The following is a 20,999-nucleotide window of genomic DNA, read 5'->3' as shown; positions in this document are numbered from 1 at the left end:
TTTTAAAACTGCCCACACAGGCTGCGGTGGCTGACCAGAGCAATGTTTAAAGTGCTACTTAAGTGGATGGCACAATGAGTGCTGCAGGCCCAGTAGTAGCATTTACTATACAGGACCTGGGCACAAATAGTGCCACTTTACTAGGGACTTGCAAGTAAATGTAATATGCCAATTCGTATAATCCTATTCTACCATGTTTTAAGGAGAGAGCACAAACACCTTAGCACTGGTTAGCAGTGGTAAGGTGTGCAGAGTCTTAAAGCAAGCAAAAATGAAGTTGGCAAAACAGGAGGTTTAAAGGCAAAATATTAGGGGGGAAACTACCAGGTCTAACAATTGTGTTCACTTAGTGTAAAATCTGTTTAGGAAGGTCAGTTGTGCACATCCTGTTTTAGACCGGATATTGTTAGAACAAAGTTATTGAAGATGTTGTAGAATTTCTTTCCCTGACAAAAAAAAATGCTAAGCTGTAATAGAGAGCTTGAGAGGAGGGTGTGACAAGGTTACATACCCGTGGGAAAAAGAGTTCAATGAACCTAGTAAAGTGTGTGTGTGAAATTTGCCCTTCCATCACCCACAATTCATCCATGTCACCAGGTGTGATGAAGTACGCATTACGCTAAAAGATGGTTCATTCTTTTAATGTTATTTTTTCTAAACTCCTCATCCATCACCAGGTAATCTAAGCCCAAAGTGGCCATGGTGTGCCCTGATGTGGGTCCTGTGCTCACTGTGCCACTCAAATAAAGCTACACCTGCCTGAGGCACCCCAATAGGGGCAAAACTGGTCTTGGGTTGCTTGTGTCTAGTTCTTGGAGGTTCTGGCCCGCAGTTCGGAGTGGACTGTTCCAATTTTAGCAGTTTCAAGAATGATTTGCATATAGCTGGGTCCAAATTGAGTTGACATGATATGCAAAAGAACGATTGGTTGGAATGCTACCCTGAGCGATTGCCAGTGATTTAAACTTATTGAAAGAATTCCTCCTGTCACCTTTTGCTTGTTTATGAATCTAGTTCAGACATGGTCTCATTCTGACAATTTCTACATGTATAACTACATTCTAAGGCCCCAAATATAACATGGTATTTCCAAGTCAGATGCCACTGTATCCATGTGTAACTGACCTATGTTCCACACTCCGTTTTCCAAAGAGAGGGTCTGATTTTTATCAGCTGGTAAGTTCAATTAAGTTCAACCTTCAGTCACTCTGCTCTGAACAAGTGATTGAAGAAGCAGGAGGCACATCCCTTTCTCTTCTCTTGACTCCTGTCCACCACCACCACCCTTCCTTTGTACAGAGGACCACGGAATGCTCACACTGCCAGTCTACATTCTCACCTGTGCCCCAACTCCCTACCCTCACCCAGAATTAGGTCCTCTGCCCCACTCTGCCTCCAGCTTCCTAGAAAGTGGATACTGGTAAATCTAGGTCCACTCGTAATTCCCTGTTGCCAGGACAAATACTCATGATAGCATATTATAATTGCATCCACCTTGTACTCTGGGCCTAATTCATCTAAAATATTCTATTATCTAAGAATGCCACAGATCTTAAATAACAAAAGAATTGTAAAATCCTTGAACATCTTTACAGAATTCCATATGTTTTAGAATTCTTCTGTTACTGGATAATGTTTTCTCTTTGAACCTAGATTTTACAAGGAATGCTTCTCCGAGGACAGATACCTTTCTAAAAGTTGAGCTGAGTAGAAAACAAAATTTGTACTGTTTTTGTAAAGTTTATCACTTGTGAGCATACTGCTAACACACGGAAACATCCTTGCACGAGAATAAATACTATATCCAGGCTTAATATTGTATACATTATTTTACTTTTACATTTTAGTTCCAGTCTCCAGCTGTCCAGACGATGGGGAATATTCTGCAATCTAAAGAAAGCAGCTACTATACAACATTCAAGACCCTTTCTAAAGAGGTAGAATATGGTAAGAAACCCTAATACTAATCTAAATTTAGGAATTTCTGTGCATATTAATTATCAACATATCAATTGTAGCCACTTTCTTGTCCTGTGCCAAAGAACTCTCAGGTTTTTGATGTTCATCCTGCATATAAGATGTAGCTTCAGCTATTCTCTAAATGCAGAGCACCACAGGTTCTCAATCCTTCTTCTAAAGACTTCACTGGAGAACTGTTTTTGGGTGTGATTTTCCATGTACAAAGGTGGGGTCCTCATATAGCCAATGGAAAGGCAAGGTTTGGGTGTGCTTTCGAGTGAATTAGTGAATCCGGTGCATGGTTTCGTGGATTCGGGAAACTCATGAATTTGGTAAATTTGTTGAAAAACACATATAAGGTGGTTTATATATACCTGTAAGTATGTTCACACTGTCATTAATAAAATGGAGAGGTGTAGATATTTGAAATAATTTATAACATTTCTGAAAAATCAGCGGATTTGAACTCAAAGATTCATCCTGTTCCCGTGATTGAGGCTTAAAATACCTAGAGAATATGTCCTGTCTGTTTTTGGACCCACCCAGGTACCGGGGAAAATAATTAAAAATAAAATGCTATTTGTTTAATTACAGTAATGAAATCTTTAAATATTTTACCTTGAATGCATATGGGATTTTTGTGTTTAAAAGTATAGAAAGTGTATTTATAAATAAAGAATGCTTGGAGTTAAAAAACCTAAATCAAAATGAATGATAGTACAATTAATATTAAAAATAAACACTATAAATTAACTAAAAAAACAAACATTACAGGGACATAACACTTTAGAAATACAATCTGAAAAACCTTAGATATTCACTGTAAAAACAAATGTTGGAGGGACGTTATAGTTGGGCTCAGGTTTCACTCATACAAAACTATTGAAAATAAGTAATTATAGTTACCCGAGCTAACTATAACTTATGCCCCCGCAATGCACTGCTTATGACCTCACATAGCATGACCTCGCTCACCCATACACATACTGATACACCTAATCAGTCCCTTATACATGCAGTCATATGCCTACTAAATCACCCATACAGACACGAATACATCCATTCATGCATCCATACACAACTCATACACTCACTCACTCAACCATACAGCCACTCATGTAAGTCATATGTGTGGGTGAGTGAGTGTGTGTGTGATTAGTTCTAGGAGTAGGTTGGGTGAGTGCCTGATTAGGTGAGTGAGCACATGTGTGAGTGCTTGTATGACTTTGTGAGTGTCAGTATGGCACAGTGAATGCGAGTGGGTGTATGAGAAATTAAGTGGGTGTGTTTGTGAGTGAATGAGTGTGTGAGAAGCTGTATGGGTGAGGAAGTAGTTGTATTAGAGTTTGGGTGAGTAAATGGCTGTGTCAGTGGCTCTATGAGTGAGTGAGTGGTGTATGGGTGAGTGGGTACATAACTTGTGTATAGGTGAGAGAGTAGCTGTGTGAGTTACTGAGTGGCTGCATGAGATGGTGTGTCCGTGGCAGTATGGATGAGTGAGTGAATGCATGAGTGGTATATGGATGAATGCATGGGTGTGTTGTTGTCTGAATGGGTGATTTAGTAAAGACTGTCTTTATAAGGGACTGTTAGATCTGGGGGTCTCTAGTTGGCAATGGTATACACCGTTGTCCAAATAGGAGCCCTTACTTCTAAGTCAGGATCAGGGGATTACACTCCTAAATAACCCCTGCTCACCCCCTTGTTAGCTTGGCATGAGCAGAACGGCTTATCTCAGAGGCAGTGTGTTAAGCATTTGTGAATATACACAGTAATACAGTGAAAACACTACAGATGGACACAACACAGGTTTTATAAAAAATAAATATTCTTTATATAGACTTAACACAAGACCACAAACGACAAAAATCCACAATACTGTACTTAAGATGACTTAAAGATGATAAAAGTTGCTTAGTTCAAGTTGATGATAAATGCGACAAAGTTCTCAACAAAGTACCTGGATGCGTAACGCAAAATGAACAAAAGGCTCGCAAAAGGGGAGATACGTCGGTTCCGTAATCCGGGGGAAATGATGCGTCGCGCCTCAATGCTTGCGCAGCGTAGGGGATGCGTTGTGATCCTTACCGGTGTGGGGATGATGCATGGATTCTCGGCTTGCGGTCCGGTTGTGATTCAGAAGATGGCCCCTCGATGTGATGCGATAATCGTGGTGCGGTGCAAGAAGATGGCGCCCTTGATACGACGATGCAATAATGATGCATAGATGCCCTGGCAGCCTTGCGACGACTCTGTACTTTGGAGCCGCGACAGGCCCTGCGACAAGCTCCTCCAGTGATGTGATGGCGACTCTCTCGATGGCGTCACCCTGCTCTGGTGATGCGACAGCAGGCAGCTTTGACAAAGACTTGCTTCCTGGGAGAAGCAGCGGCGGCACGCTTCTCCGGTGATGCGACGATTTCAGCTGCGGCGGCATCACACTTCTTCTCGATGCGTCACGCTTCCAGATCCCAGCGACACGCAGGCTTTGGCAAACAGAATTCCCAGCAAGGAAACTCTGAGGGGAGCTGGAGATGAAGTCTTTTGTCCCTGAGACTTTAGCAGGAGGCAAGCACAAGTTCAAGCCCTCGGAGAATATTCTATAAGATGATGAAAGTCTTTAAAAAGTTCCTTCTTCTTCCCTTGGCAATAAAGAAACCACTTCAGGCCAACCCAGCAAACAGCACACTGGCAGAGGGGCAGTCCAAACTCCTGCAGCTTCTTCGGTTCATCTCCTTGGCAAAAGGTGTCTTGTTCCCAGAAGTGATCTAAAGTTCACAACCTAGCAGGGGCAGGCCTGGACATTTAGGAAAGAAAATACCTATTTTCTAAAAGTGATATTTTCAAACACAGAATGTTAAACCCAGCTTAACTAAAATATGTATTTTATCATTCTGTGTTCAGGCATACTAAATTCGAATTTCTACCATGTTCCTTGAGTCAGTTAGGATTATAAGATGTAATAATCTAACTGCCCATTCTGGCCTATGGAGAACAGGTAGCCTTGCAATAGTGAAAAACGAAAATGGCTGTAATTTACTATTAGGACATGCTACACACATCAGGGCATGTCCTACCTTAGACTTATAACACACCCCGCCCTCGGGCCTACCATAGGGGTGTCTGATATGAGGCAGAGGGAAGGTTTAGGGACTGGCAAGTGGGTGCACTTGCCAAGTCGACATGGCAGTCACAGACTGCAAACAGGCCTTGCAATGGCAGGCCTGAGACACACTTTACAAGCTGCTTCTATGGGTTGCACAACCAGTGCTGCAAGCCCACCAGCAGCATTTGATTTACAAGCCCTGGGCACACATGGTGCACTGTACTAATGTCTGACAAGTAAATAAAATAACCCAATCATTGAGTCACTAATCAGTACATCAATTTAACATAGGGAGCGCTTGCACTGTGGCACTGAATAGCAGTGGCACAGTGCCCAAAGCATATAACAAGCAAAACATATCAAAAACAGAGGAGGCAATCAGTAAAAATGGAAGGGAGACTCACGCCAATGATGCCAGGTCTAACACGTGTCCCCTCAAGCTGAAATGTGGGAAGAACTACCCTTCCCCTTAGGACTTCTCTTCACTAAGGCGGATAAATCTGGACAGCATTGGTGTGTTCTGTACCAGGGCGGTGTTCCACCGTTAAGTCCTTACCCTGTAGGGAAATGGACCACCTCAACAACTTTGGGTTCTCACCCCTCATCTTTATTAGCCATCTGAGGGGCATGTGGTCGGTCTGAACCAGGAAGTGAGTCCCAAACAAGTATGGTCTCAACTTCTTCAGTGCCCAGACCACAGCAAATGCCTCACGCTCAATTGCAATTCACCTCTGTTCCTGTGGAAGTAACCTCCTACTGATGAAGACTACAGGTTGGTCTAGCCCTCTTCATTAATCTGTGATAGAACAGCCCCCACACCATGCTCTAAAGTGTCTGTCTGAACAATGAATTCCTTTGAGAAGTTGGGCACCTGAAGCACGGGTGCTGTGCACATGGCAGTCTTCAGGGGGTCAAAAGCCTTCTGACAGGTGTCAATCTAGTTCACTTTCTTGGGCTGCTTCCTGGAAATCAGCTCAGTCAATGGTGCAACAATGTTGCCATACCCCTTGAGAAACCTCCTGTAGTATCCTGTGAGTCCTAAGAAGGATCTCACCTGTGTCTGAGTCTTTAGGGGTTCCCATGCCAGGATGGTATCAATCTTGGGTTCTAGGGGCGACCCCTGTCCGTTCCCTACCTGGTGACCTAAGTACACCACGGAACCCTGCCCGATCTGGCACTTACTTGCCTTGATCGTGAGGCCTGACTTGCGCAGTGCCATCAACACTTCCCAGAGGTGGTGCAGCTGTTCTTCCCAACTAGCGCTGAACACTGCAATGTCATCCAGGTAGGCGGCACTGAAATCCTCCAGTCCAGCCAACACCTGGTTGACCAACCTCTGAAAGGTGGCAGGGGCATTCTTCATCCCAAAAGGCATCACCCGGAATTGGTACTGCCGATCTGGTGTGAAGAATGCTGAACTCTCCTTAGCCCCATCAGTCAAGGCGATCTGCCAGTACCCAGACGTCAAATCGAACGTGCTGAGGTACTGTGCAGCCCCTAACCGATCAATGAGCTCATCAGCTCTGGGGATGGGGTGCACGTCAGTCCTGGTGACTGAATTGAGCCCTCAGTAGTCCACACAGAAATGGAGTTCAGATGTGGTACCAGGCGCAGCAGCCTTTGGGACCAAAACCACTGGGCTGGCCCAAGGACAGCTAGAGGACTCAATCACCCCTAAGGCAAACATCTTGGAGACTTCCTCCTTAATGTAAGCTCAGACCTTGTCAGTTACTATGTAAGCCTTGTGCTTCACAGGAGGACTGTCTCCAGTGTCCACATCAGGAACGCACCACTCTGTGACACCAGGAACCAAGGAAAATAGATCAGAGGATTGCCCCAACAGCTGGCGACAATCTTGCTGCTGATCAGGGGTCAGTGTGGCAGAGAGGCTGACACCATCCACTGACCCATCTTGCTCTGTTGCAGACAGGAGGTCAGGAAGAGGCTCTGTCTCCTCCTCCATTCCGTCATCTGTTGCTAGGAGCATGCCTTTAGGCAGCTAACATGTATGACCCGCAAAGGGTTCCTTGGAGACCGCGAGTTCACCAAATAGGTGACATCACTCTTGCGATCCACCACCTCAAATGGACCAGTCCACCTATCCTGGAGCGCACAACGCTCTACAGGGGCCATGACCTGAACTTTCAGTCCAGGTTGAAGCTCAGTCAGAGTGGCATTCTGATCATACCACTGCTTCATCTCTTCCTTGCTGGCTTCCAGATTCGCCTCAGCGAGATCTCTGAATCGCCGAGTCTGGTTCTTGAAGGCCAGCATGTAACTGTGTACATCATGGGGAGGTTTCCTGGGAGATTGCTCCTAGCCTTCCTTGACCAGACTCAAAGGTCCTCTTACCGGGTGTCCATACAACAGTTCAAAGGGGCTGAACCCTAGGGACTTTTGTGGCACCTCACGGTAAGCAAACAGAAGGCACGGCAAGAGGGCATCCCACTTACGCCTCATTAGTTCCTTAAGACCCATGATCATGCCTTTATGGGTCCGGTTGAATCTCTCAACCAGCCCATTACCTTGTGGGTGGTAAGGAGTGGTGAACTTGTAGGTAACACCACACTCCTTCCACAGAGACTTCATATAACTGGAAATGAAGTTTGTACCTCGGTCAGAAACCACCTCTCTGGGGAACCCCACACGGGAGAAAATCCCCATCAGTGCACATCCCACCGCGGGGGCCGTCACTGTCGTAGCAAGCCTCAGCCAGGCCCGCTAGTGCAAGGGGTTCGCCCTTCTCCGCACAAAAGTCCTCAGACAAGATGAAATAAGTTGGCACGGAAACTGGAAATACAAAACATAACGTTTATTACACCTCATGAGGTGGTGCTACAATTCAAACAGCACCCTGCGGTATTGCAAGAAGTAGCACACAGGGCTACCGAACGCATGGTTTATTTATACCCACACAGGGGATCAGAAGAAGGCGGTACAAAGTATAAGAGCACATTTTATGTCCATATTAGGCAATATCGAGAAGCACAATCGATCAGTGGGAGGAGCTAACAGTCTTGGGGTCTCGGCTAACACATTCCAATCTAGGGCTAACCATTAACAGATGCGGACCCTAACGGTCAGCGACAAAACAAGGGGATGCTAATAATAGCCTGTTGCTGGGCAGATTCGGGTGCCATGGGCAGAAAGGTAGGACGAAGCACATGGTCAACATGAGGTAGCGTGTGGCAGACAAAATGGCTGCCATGAATCCAAAATGGATGCCGCTAAATGTCAGATCCTTGTACTGGGGTGAATGTATGACATTGTTCTACATTCTGTCCATCAACTGTGTTTTTTGCAATTTTCACCCCGAGTGGGCTGGGTATGCTCAGACGTGAGTCCCAGGCTCTCCACACCACTGGAGTCAAGCTATCCAGGCTGAATGAAGGCTGATAGCCAGAAACCGGTCCTTGGATGCTTGATTCCGGTCTGGGAAAGACATGGCTTGGTAGTTCGGACTGGACTGTTCCCATGAGGCACAGGGTCAGAGCTGATTTGCATATAGCCAGTGTCTAACCCAGGGTGGTGTGGAGTGCAAAAAACGATGGATTTAGGCCCAGATCATTGTACTGGGGTGAATGTATGACATTGTTCTACATTCTGTCCATCAACTGTGTTTTTTGCAATTTTCACCCCGAGTGGGCTGGGTATGCTCAGACGTGAGCCCCAGGCTCTCCACACCAATGGAGTCAAGCTATCCAGGCTGAATGAAGGCTGATAGCCAGAAACCGGTCCTTGGATGCTTGATTCTGGTCTGGGAAAGACATGGCTTGGTAGTTCGGACTGGAATGTTCCCATGAGGCACAGGGTCAGAGCTGATTTGCATATAGCCAGTGTCTAACCCAGGGTGGTGTGGAGTGCAAAAAAACAATGGATTTAGGCCCAGATCCTTGTACTGGGGTGAATGTATGACATTGTTCTACATTCTGTCCATCAGCTGTGTTTTTTGCGATTTTCACCCAGAGTGGGCTGGGTATGCTCAGACGTGAGTCCCAGGCTCTCCACACCACTGGAGTCAAGCTATCCAGGCTGAATGAAGGCTGATAGCCAGAAACCGGTCCTTGGATGCTTGATTTCGGTCTGGGAAAGACATGGCTTGGTAGTTCGGACTGGACTGTTCCCATGAGGCACAGGGTCAGAGCTGATTTGCATATAGCCAGTGTCTAACCCAGGGTGGTGTGGAGTGCAAAAAAATGATGGATTTAGTCCCAGATCCTTGTACTGGGGTGAATGTATGACATTGTTCTACATTCTGTCCATCAATTGTGTTTTTTGCAATTTTCACCCCGAGTGAGCTGGGTATGCTCAGACGTGAGTCCCAGGCTCTCCACACCACTGGAGTCAAGCTATCCAGGCTGAATGAAGGCTGATAGCCAGAAACCGGTCCTTGGATGCTTGATTCCGGTCTGGAAAAGACATGGCTTGGTAGTTCGGACTGGACTGTTCCCATGAGACACAGGGTCAGAGCTGATTTGCATATAGCCAGTGTCAACCCAGGGTGGTGTGGAGTGCAAAAAAACGATGGATTTAGGCCCAGATCCTTGTACTGGGGTGAATGTATGACATTGTTCTACATTCTGTCCATCAACTGTGTTTTTTGCAATTTTCACCCCGAGTGGGCTGGGTATGCTCAGACGTAAGTCCCAGGCTCTCCACGCCACTGGAGTCAAGCTATCCATGCTGATGAAGGCTGATAGCCAGAAACCGGTCCTTGGATGCTTGATTCCGGTCTGGGAAAGACATGGCTTGGTAGTTCGGACTGGACTGTTCCCATGAGGCACAGGGTCAGAGCTGATTTGCATATAGCCAGTGTCTAACCCAGGGTGGTGTGGAGTGCAAAAAAATGATGGATTTAGGCCCAGATCCTTGTTCTGGGGTGAATGTATGACATTGTTCTACATTCTGTCCATCAACTGTGTTTTTTGCTAAATGTCAAGACAACGGCCAAAACTAAGATGTCTTTTGCTAACGCTCAACTTAATCACTGTTAAATTACAACAGACGACCTTTTAAGCGTTAGCTAAAGACATATGTTCTTTTAGGATAATCTGTGCATTCATCTCGTACATCTATGCACATTATACTCGTCACTTCTTTGTCCAATGTTTGTTGTGCTTTCATAGCATTTCGCTTTGATGGTATACAGGCAGTTATGTACATAGAACATAGCCTCGGACCACAATGAATACACATACAACAGGTGAAAATCACTGCAATTGCAATACACAGAATAGTCAGCAACTTCCAACCCCAGGCGGAAACTAGAGCCCAAAACCTTCCAGCAAAAGTCCAGGTACTGTTTTTTTACATGAATATCAGCAGCAATTTTATGCAGTTTAAGAATTGCTTCATATACAGAAGGCGAGTTGTCAGGGATAAAAACACAACAACTACTTCCGATGACTTTACATGCTCCTCCTCTATCTAATAACATCACATCTAGAACCATCCTGTTCTGAAGAGCCACAATTCTAGCAACTTGCCGTTCTTCCGTAATGTTGCCAAGGGCTACAGCAGTTTCATTAGTGACAGCTTCCACAACTCTAGTTAACCGACGTATTTTCCTACTATTTAATGCAGCACCCACAAAAGGAAACAGACCCAAATTAAAATCAACATATTGCTGCAGACTAGTGTCTGTTTGATCTATGTCATCAATCCGTATTGTCCTTTTATAACGATTCATAGAAATGTTTCTGAACAATTTAAAATCTCGGTGGTATGAAGCAGGTGCTAGGAAAACAGGGGGTAATAAAAAAGAAACATAACATATACCAGACCACCCTAAAGGTAGTCTGTGGTACCCATGACTTCCAAATACTAGATATGTGTTATGTGAAGCCAGGAAAGTGCTCTCATTCCTACCATCCATGTTTAATACAACAACTCAATCACTAGTTCCAACTGGAATTCGTCCAGTACTCTGTACGCAAAGGTTTGCTTTTGTACGTGTTACAGTAATTACAGATTCATTGCTTGTGGTAGAGTCTCTTGTATGGGTGAAAACATAAGGCGCAGAAGCATTGTCCGGTCGATATTCTTCCCATTCACATATAGTTCCATTCGCTTGAGGATACCCATGTTCATCTTGGTAACACTCTTTATTCAGACGGAAGAGAAGTCCACCTACTGCAGGTTTTCTGTTCGAAAAGAGAAGAGTGTACCAGGCTCGACAAGAACCATTATGCGAAAAAGGAAGTGGGATAAACGGTGTTCCACCTTTCTTCTGATGAGCTGGAAGCATACCACATATCCAGCAGTTTGTGGTGTTAGTTGCATTGTGAGTGTGGTGGAGTATTTGGACAAACGTATTATTCAAATAGGACTCTCGATGCTTATACTCATGATACGGAAGAGTGAAATGCTGGTGCTCTTCCGGGATTGGAGTAGTAGGAACCACCAAAAACTCACGAGCAGGAATCATCATTTCAACAGACCAAGTGATCACCGCTATAATTGTCAAGACAACAAAAACCCCTAACGCTCCTAGAATCTTTTTCTTAGTGGTTATCATAGCAGCAGAGTCAACTCGCTCAAAGGTACTACAAGATCAAAAAAACAAAAATAGTCAATGAGCTCTTTACCGTGGGTAGACGTTGTTTTCTTCGCCACAGATCAAGACGGGTGTCACTACACTACGCAGGGCTGATTCCCCCCCCCAATGTCATATTGGCATTCCGTTTCCACTACCCAAGGCGGTTGCTCAACCAGTCTCTATCAAAAACAAAAACTGCAGATCACTTCCTCGATCTCAAGTTGTATCGCGTTGCTCCAGAAGTCGTCTGGTCCGGGAAGAACTCCACAGATCCGTCAGGTGGTACAGCAGGGCCTTTCTCCGTTGTCAAGATCACTCGATGATCGGTCAAAACAGCAGGTTCCACCAAGTTCGTCAATACCTTCCGGCAATGGGTCCTATGCACCCAATTCTTCTTGTTGGTGACCCGAACTGCCGTCCTCGTAGCAAGGAGCACTTGTTCTGGTCCCCGCCACCTCGGCTCCAAACTGCTTGACCTCTCAAAGGCCTTTACCATGACGTAATCACCAGGACAGAGCTCATGTCCTTCACCTTCGGATTTGTCAGGGAGTGCTTCTCGAACCTGTTGATGAATGGAAACCAAACTGTCAGTTAATTGTGCCAAATAGTCACTCATTAAGACACAAGGTACATCATACACGGAACTCGGTTTCGGAATTCCCCAAATATTCATTGGCCATCCGAATACCACTTCGTATGGGGTGAGACCTGTCCTAGAATGTGGTACTGATCTGATGGACAACAATGCCAATGGCAACGCATCTGGCCAAGTCAAGCGCGTAGAAGCTTGAATTTTCGCAATTTTCAATTTCAGAGTAGCACTATACCTTTCCACCAATCCAGCTGATTGTGGATGGAATAAAGCATGGAATTTCTGCCTGATTCCCAATCCTTTCCAAACATACTTGATAACTTCCCCAACAAAATGAGGTCCGTTATCATTCCATAGGAGTCTACAAACACCGAATCTCGGGAAGAATTCCTTCAGTAACACCTTAGCAGTAGTAATAGCAGTATTATCCTTTGTGGGGTATGCCTCAATCCATTTACTGAAAGCACAAACCACCACTAGAACATACTTCAGGTTATTACAACGCTCAAGCTGAATGTAGCCCATTTGCAGGACTTCAAAAGGTGCAGTCGGTGTAGCAAAACCTCCAGATAGAACTCGCGTTCCTTTCCCAGGATTGTATTGCAAACAAATCAAGCAGGACTGTACTACTCTTTCAGCTGTGCTAGCAATTTCTGGATGCTCCCAGACTTGTGTAAGCATTTTCGTTATTGCGGAAGCTCCAACATGTGCTAGCCCATGTGCCATCTGAACCATAGGTTGTACGAAAGCTATCGGCAGCTTCCATCTATCCTTCTGTTTATTTCTCCAACAACCTTCGTCATCTAACTCTCCTTCTTGAGACCACTGCTCACGTTCTTTATCAGAGGCTGTCCTCTGTATCTCTCGTACTTCTTGCCTAGCATCATGCCATCTCTCAGCTTGTGACTTCACTACATACATAGGAGTAGTGTTTCTCTGTATCGCAGTTTCACGTGCCACATGGTCTGCAAAAGAATTTCCTTGTCCAATCTTGTCTGTCACTTTCTTATGCACGCTACACTTCACTATGGCTGCTTTCTTTGGGCATGTCAATGCAATCAAGAGATTATGCACTAATTCTCCGTGCATTATCTGCATTCCATGAGATGTAAGAAAGCCTCTTTCCTTCCGGAGTAGGCCAAAATCATGCGCTACTCCAAAAGCATAGCGGCTATCTGTATAAATGTTCACACATAAACCTGCACTAAGCACACATGCTCGTGTCAAAGCTATCAGTTCAGCTGCTTGAGCCGATTTCTGTGGTATGCGAGCTGCCTCCACTACTGTTTCAAGCGTGGTGATTGCATACGCAGCTGAGGTCGTGCCATCTGGTAATTTCAAGCAAGACCCATCAACCCACAATTCACCATCCACATCTGGAAGGGGCTTTTCCTGCAGATCAATGTGACCCTTTGTCTGTTCCTCAGTCAGGAATATACAATCATGCATTTCTTGTGACTGAGGCTTAGTCGTCGGATAAGGCAACAAAGTAGCTGGGTTCAAAGTTGCGCATCTCTTCAATGTAATGTGAGGAGCTAGCAATGTCAGTTCATATCCTGTCAGACGCGCACTAGTTAAATGCTGCGTCTTTGTTTGGTTCAAAAGGGCATCAACAGCATGGGGTACCAGCACTAACAGCTTGTGTGACAAAACTATTCCCTCACTCTGCCGTATTGACACAGCTGTTGCCGCAACTGAGCGAAAACACCCAGGTAATGCTCTGGCAACAGGATCAAGTACTGCTGAAAAATAAGCACAAGGACGTTGCTTATCGCCATGTAACTGGACTAAAACTGACAATGCACATCCATCCTTCTAATGTACGTAAAGTGTAAAAAGTTTCGTATAATCTGGTGTGCCTAACACTGGTGCTGAACAAGATCTTGTCGCAACTGTCGAAAAGCACTTTCACATTCTTCTGTCCATGGAAGAGGTATGGGGGTATCTTTCGTCAAAAGTGCTAACAAGGGCTTTACAATGTGTGAACATCCCAAAATCCACTGCCTACAAAACGAGGTAAGACCGAAAAATGCACGTACTCCTTTCTGTGTAGTGGGAACGGGCGTATCTAAAATGGCTTGTATGCGATCTGATGTCAATGCACGTCCCTCCTTAGACAAAAGGTGACCTAAGTAGGTTACCTTTGGACTACAATATTGCAATTTCTTTCTAGACACTTTATGATGATGCAAAGCAAGAAAAGAAAGCAAAGATAGCGTACATTTTTCACATTGTTCTGGGGTGTCGGCCGCCAACAAGATGTCATCGACATATTGTATGAGAGCCATACCTTCGGGCAAAGCAAAATAATCAAGTTCTCTTTTTAATGCTTGACTGTAAATACTCGGACTCTCAGTATAGCCTGGAGGAAATCTGCAAAATCGATACGATCGATTATTCAAAGTGAAACCGAACAGATATCGTCTGTCAGGATGAATAGGGATAGAAAAGAAAGCGTTCTTCAAGTCTATTACAGAAAAGGTAGTATCAGTTGGGGAAACCAAAGTAAGAAGTGTTGTGATGTCAGAAACCACAGGATACTGTGGTACGACAATCTTATTCACTTCCCTCAAATCTATAATGAACCTGTAAACTCTTGTATCAATGTCTCTTTTCAGGATTGGAAGAATCGGACTGTTACAAACATTAAATGGGACTTCCTCCACAACCCCAACTTGGATGAGATCATGTACAATACTTATGAGTGCTTCCTCACCCTCCTTTGAAATCCTATATTGTGGAAAACGGGGTATCACAGCTCCCTCCGTGACACTAATCTGAACCGGTGGTATAACCATTTGACCCACATCAGTGTCTGAGGTAGCCCATAAAGTTTTGGGAAGTGAAGCTAATGCAATCTCTTCATTAACCACACAAATTCTTTCAGGCTCGGAGTAATTATCATTCAAAATGACACGCACTCCTTCAGGGAAGCACCGTATAGTGGCTCTAAAATACTTCAACATGTCAAGACCCACAATGTTATCTGGTGTATTTGGAGAAAGCAAAAATGGACATGGAGCACTAAATATATCAACGTGGAATGCAAGTGGTTGTGACAATGGGCTAAGGGAAGGTGTTCCATCGAAACCTATCGAAGTAATAGTCGTGCCAGACAGGGGAGCCCTCGGAACCAATTGTTAAGATAAAGCGCAACAGAAGGCTCCTGTATCAACCAGAAACCGATCAGTAGAGCCCAAAACATGTGCTGTAACATAGGGACCCATCTGATTTACCGGGACTTCAACTGGTTCCTTACCCCATCCTAGGCAATCCTATGCATGAGCAAAATCGTAAAAATCAGGCTGGACATAGTCAGACATTTGATATTGATTTCGTCTATCAAAGGTATTCCTATTATCCTGCGTTCGCACATTCGTATCAGATCGGGCACGATCATTCATAGTTCCTCTAGGCCCCGGAAATCCTGAACGATTTCTCGTTTGTCCACGCCCTCGTGGATTCTGCTGCGCGCGTAACACTGGACAATCAGACATCCAATGGCCAAACTCCTTACAATACGCACATTGATCAGTAGCCAAATTCGAACGATTGTAGGAGGAATTAGGAAATCGTCGTCCACCTCTATCATAACTCCTATCATAACCTCTATCAGAGCCTCTAGAAGGCGGTCCATAAACCTGAGCCAACATAACCTTCGTTTTAAATTCTTTAGATTTCTTATCCTCACTACCTTTTGCTTCTAACTCTTGACGCTCATAATATTGAGCCATATTTAAAACAGATGCTAGAGAGGAGGTAGTCCAAGAACTTTCACTAGCTTTTAAGTGGCTAGCTATCTGTTGTAGCATGTTCGTGACATATTTATCAACAAACAAATGCCTGCCAGTATCGTCCGTTAAAGACTGACCGCAAAAGTCGTGAAAGGTTTCCTCAAAACGTGTAAAGAAATCAGAAACCGATTCATCTACTTTTTGTTTGCATGATGCTAGAACAGTCCAATCAATCTTTTTAGGGGGAATAACCGTTTTAAGTTTAGTTAAAATTGCTGCAGGAAGATCTAGTATTAACCGATGCGGCTTTTGGGCGGGCTCTCTTCCCGCGTCTATTCGTTCCAACTCTTTCCATTCGGCACCAAAAGTAGCACGGTCATCAATTTTACGAACAGTCCGCCATATATCCGGGGGCAAAATTAGGCCAAAAAATAAATCTATATCACATAGGGTCATAATACAAGAATTTAAAGCGCCTTCAACTTCCTCATAAAAGGCGGCTGGATTTTTACGTGGATCAGGCAACGCTAATTTAAGTGCCATCACATCTGCTCTATTCCAAGGAGTGTACACCCAATTATAGATAAAATATCCCTTAGAATCAACAGAAGTTTTATCGTCATTATCCCCCGTTCCTTTAGGAGGAACATACAAGGGTGCGGCTTCCCGCATAGGTCTCATTTCGGCTGGTGTTCTCTTATCTGTCACGAGGATGGGGGACTGCGTCTCTCCAGCCGGATTGAGCTGTGGAGTGGCATCCGCATTCTTTTTCTGCTCCTTCAGATGGAACGCCTCGTTTCGTAATTTAACCAGTCGTCTAAGCACGTCTTCTACCTGGGAAAAAACAAAAGAGCCATCACGTAGCTGTTTACGATCATTTGCTATATCATTAGGTTCTAACACTGAAGAATGTTTTCGAAACATTTCTACAACTTCATCAGCAAATGTCGCAGAGAAATATCTGCTCCTTTTCCGACCAATCCCTTATCATAGCTAAAAGATCGGGAGCAGAATCAATATTACGTAATGCTTTACGAGCAGCTTGTCTGAGTTCAGACGAACGTTCAGCAGATAACATAGATTGAGTGTCCCGCGCTTTCCTTTGGTCTGTGTCAGAACCCTCGTCATGTTCGGCCGGAGCGGACGGAACGGCATACGGAGGTGGAGGCCGATCTAGTAACAAGAAATCATCTTGCGGTTCATTAAGGACAGGATAGAGAGGCTGTCGGACAGGATATTGGCCAGATACCTGCAACCTATGTTCTTTCTCCTCTCGCTCCTTTAACTCTTTCACTTCTTTCTTTCGTAATTCCAGCGCTTTCTGATACACATTCTTTCGCTCTTCTTTTTCAAGCAGCGCTTGCTCACGTTTCTCTTGCTGTCGCACATCTTTCTCCCACATACGCAAACATTCAAACATATCACGTCTAGACCTTCGCTCAAACATACATTGCTCCACATACTCAATCTTTCGCGCATCAAATGACCCATACAGTGGCCATCGTAACTCAGGATTCTTTTTGGTATATTTGTGCCACAACGTGCTGTACATTATGGCAGAAAGACCAAACTTCACATACGTATCCCTAATAGGCGTCCCTTCCGGGGGAGCCGGCTGTGATTCCTCAAGTGTCAAATTGGTACCCTTACAAAAGCAGCACATCCTTCGAAGTGCGCTGAAAACAGGCATGCCAAAAATATTGCAAAATATACAATATTATACGCAAAGTAGCGCTTAAGGTACTTTCTTAGTACGTTGCGCCGTTCAAGTAAAATAGTTTGAAGAAAAATCTTCTCATTGCCCGCCTATATGAGTTGCAACCCATATATCCAAACAAGTACAAATACAAATTAGACTAGTCTATTCCAAGTACAAATATGCCACACAGGCATCCAAAAACCTACAATAGGTGCCGTAACACGGCTCTTACCAATCATAGGCTGTCCAGATTCCAACTGCCAAGTTCTAAATTCGACCAAACGGTCACTGCACGGCAGACCAACAGAAGAGATCTCAGTCGAGGACCGGCGCCGCCTGGATGGTCGGATCGGAAAGGAGGGAAGAAACGCCTCGGGGGCCAAGACTCGGGTCTCCTTTGGCAGCGATCGCGTCCTTGCCGAGGTTCCGAACCTTCGACACGACCAATCCTTCGGGCATCCAAGTCGCCGATGAGCCCCACGTTGGGTGCCAATTTGTCATAGCAAGCCTCAGCCAGGCCTGCTAGTGCAAGGGGTTCGCCCTTATCCGCACAAAAGTCCTCAGACAAGATGAAAGAAGTTGGCACGGAAACTGGAAATACAAAACATAACGTTTATTACACCTCATGAGGTGGTGCTACAATTCAAACAGCACCCTGCGGTATTGCAAGAAGTAGCACACAGGGCTACCGAATGCATGGTTTATTTATATCCACACAGGGGCTCAGAAGAAGGCGGTACAAAGCATAAGAGCACATTTTATGTCCATATTAGGCAATATCGAGAAGCACAATCGATCAGTGGGAGGAGCTAACAGTCTTGGGGTCTCGGCTAACACATTCCAATCTAGGGCTAACCATTAACAGATGCGGACCCTAACGGTCAGCGACAAAACAAGGGGATGCTAATAATAGCCTGTTGCTGGGCAGATTCGGGTGCCATGGGCAGAAAGGTAGGACGAAGCACATGGTCAACACGAGGTAGCGTGTGGCAGACAAAATGGCTGCCATGAATCCAAAATGGATGCCGCTAAATGTCAAGACAACGGCCAAAACTAAGATGTCTTTTGCTAACGCTCAACTTCTTCACTGTTAAATTACAACATGTCTGTCCTGAGCGGGATGGCTTCCGGGTGCCGGGTAGCATGTTCCACAAAGACAAGGATAAACCTGTTGCCCATGGCTGTCTTGGGGTCCAGTGGCCCCACAATGTCAAAGCCCACCCGTTCAAAGGGTGTACTGACTACAGGGAAAGGCTGGAGAGGAGCCTTGTGCTTCCTCCCACTTTTCCCACTTGCCTGGCAAGTTTGACAGGTCCTACAATGAGTATCTGAACTCTTCCTCATCTGTGGCCAATAAAAGTGGGAGACGAGCCTTCCAAAGATCTTGTTCTGCCCCAGATGTCCAGCTAAAGATACGTCATGAGCCAACCCCAGTAGGAAGGCTCTGAAGCAATGGGGTACCACCATCACACAGGCTGACCCAAGCTCAGCAACCTTAGGCTCGCTATACAGGAGACTGTTCTCCCAGTAGATCCAATGTGATCAAGACTGATAACCTGCTGGATGAACATTCGGACTGTGATGATGGGAATTTGCACATTTACGGAAGAGGGCGGGATGTGGGGTTAGGGACGCGGGGTCGCTGCCTGATGATGACATGTATGTTTTATGTACTGCCTTGTGAAAAAACAATAAAAATGTAAAAAAAAAAAAAAAGGACTGATAACCTGCTGCCTGGTTTGTGGCCTGTTGCCTCAAACCCTCAAGAGGAGGGCACGTCTTCTGCTCTGCACAAAATTCCTCTCAGGAGGACCCCCTTCTTGCTGTCAATAGGTCAGCTCAGGTAGGTTCCCCAGTTCAGAAACCTGCTTCCCTGTAGGTTCCAGGGCATCCCCCTCAAGGCCTGCCTCCTCCTGGACCGTGGGAACAATGGGGGCTGGTTTCCTGCGCCCCCTACCTCTTCTCTTTAAGGCAGGTTCCTGGGCCATACTTTCAAGCTCCAGGATCTCTTGAACACCCTTGGCTGCCAAAGACTGAGTGTGCACACACAACCACTCAGGCAGACCCAACATCTCTAAATGAGCCTTCTTCTCCACCTTATCCCAAGGGAAGCTTTCCAAATCATTGCCTAACAGACAATCAACAGGCATGGCTGACCTCACAGATACTTGAAGAGTACCAGAGACCCCCCCCCCACTCAAAGGGAACTTGAGCAATGGCTCTCTGTGTTGTCAGCGGCAACAACTGGGAAGAATGCATTGGGGACCACCTGCTCCTCAAACACCAAGTGACACTTGACAGCTGTCACACTGACTCCGGTGTCTCTAAGAGCCTCCACTCCATGGCCATTGTTGGTCACCCACTGCCTGTATTTTTTAGTGTTATCAGGCAGCTGAGTTTTAGGGACCATCTCAAAGTCTCCTAAAGAGACAAGGGACATTTCTGAGGGACCCCACCCACCTTGGGCACCCCTCTCCTCCCCACCCAGGGCTACACCGGTCATCTGACGGGGTGGTGCACGATATGGCACATACTGACCCTTTTGGGACACTGGGGATCATACCGACGGTGTCCCACCTGCTTACACTGAAAGCAGACAACAGGCCCACTATGAACAGGTTTACCTGTCTGGGTTCTGACTTCTACTCAGGGGGAGGCTGGGAACCCTTACCTTGGTTCCCTTGGGAATTACTTTGGGGCCCTTTCTGGAACTCTCTCTGTTTACCCTTGTCCCCCCACTCTTCTGCTGGGGACCCTGTCCACCTGTGGCTGAGTCTCCCACATGACCCTTGTGGACTCTGGTACTGACCCTGCGGTCTGCCTCCTCAGCAAGCTTCCTAGGGTTAGTCAATTTGCTATCAATAAGTTGCTGGCGTAGCTCTGGAAAACAATTAGCAGACAAGTGCTCCCTTGCAATCAAAGCATAGAGCGCTTCAAAATTATCCACTTTGCTACCCTTCACCCAATCATCCATAGCTCTGGAAAAGAAAGATACATATTCTACCCAAGCAGTTCCCTCCAGCTTCTTACAATTCCTGAACCTCTGTCTATGGAGTTCCGGCGCCAAACTATATCTTGTCATCAGTGCTTCCTTCATGTGGGCATAAGACATCTATTCTCACTGGGTAGGTCCAACAAAGTATCCCTCCCCTCACTAACAAAGCGGCCTCACAATCCCGCTCCCCAATCCTTCTCAGTGACCCGGTGGGCCAACATTGCTATTTCATAGGCTGCAAACCACTGCCCAATATCTTCATTTTTATGGAAATCTTTGATGACATCTTTGGGAATATATACTCTGCCTTCTGAATGCACAGATGGTGCGCTGCCACCAGAGGGATTGATCTCTAAGCCCTATGCCTTGATCTCTG

General features: G+C 45.5%; 1 protein-coding gene across 1 annotated transcript in view; it reads left to right on the top strand.

The window, feature by feature from the left end:
- DNAH11 (dynein axonemal heavy chain 11) overlaps positions 1-20,999 on the top strand; it is a 3,642,058-nt gene that overhangs the window by 423,250 nt on the left and 3,197,809 nt on the right. The window contains exon 5 of the mRNA XM_078663510.1: positions 1,848-1,947. Within this exon, the coding sequence (XP_078519636.1) occupies positions 1,848-1,947 (100 nt within the window). The remainder of the gene's footprint in view (positions 1-1,847; positions 1,948-20,999) is intronic.

Source organism: Lissotriton helveticus, chromosome 10 (assembly GCF_964261635.1).
Source record: "Lissotriton helveticus chromosome 10, aLisHel1.1, whole genome shotgun sequence".
NCBI lineage: Eukaryota > Metazoa > Chordata > Amphibia > Caudata > Salamandridae > Lissotriton > Lissotriton helveticus.
The sequence above is the reverse complement of the archived record's forward strand: the minus strand, read 5'-3'. Positions and strand labels throughout refer to the sequence as shown.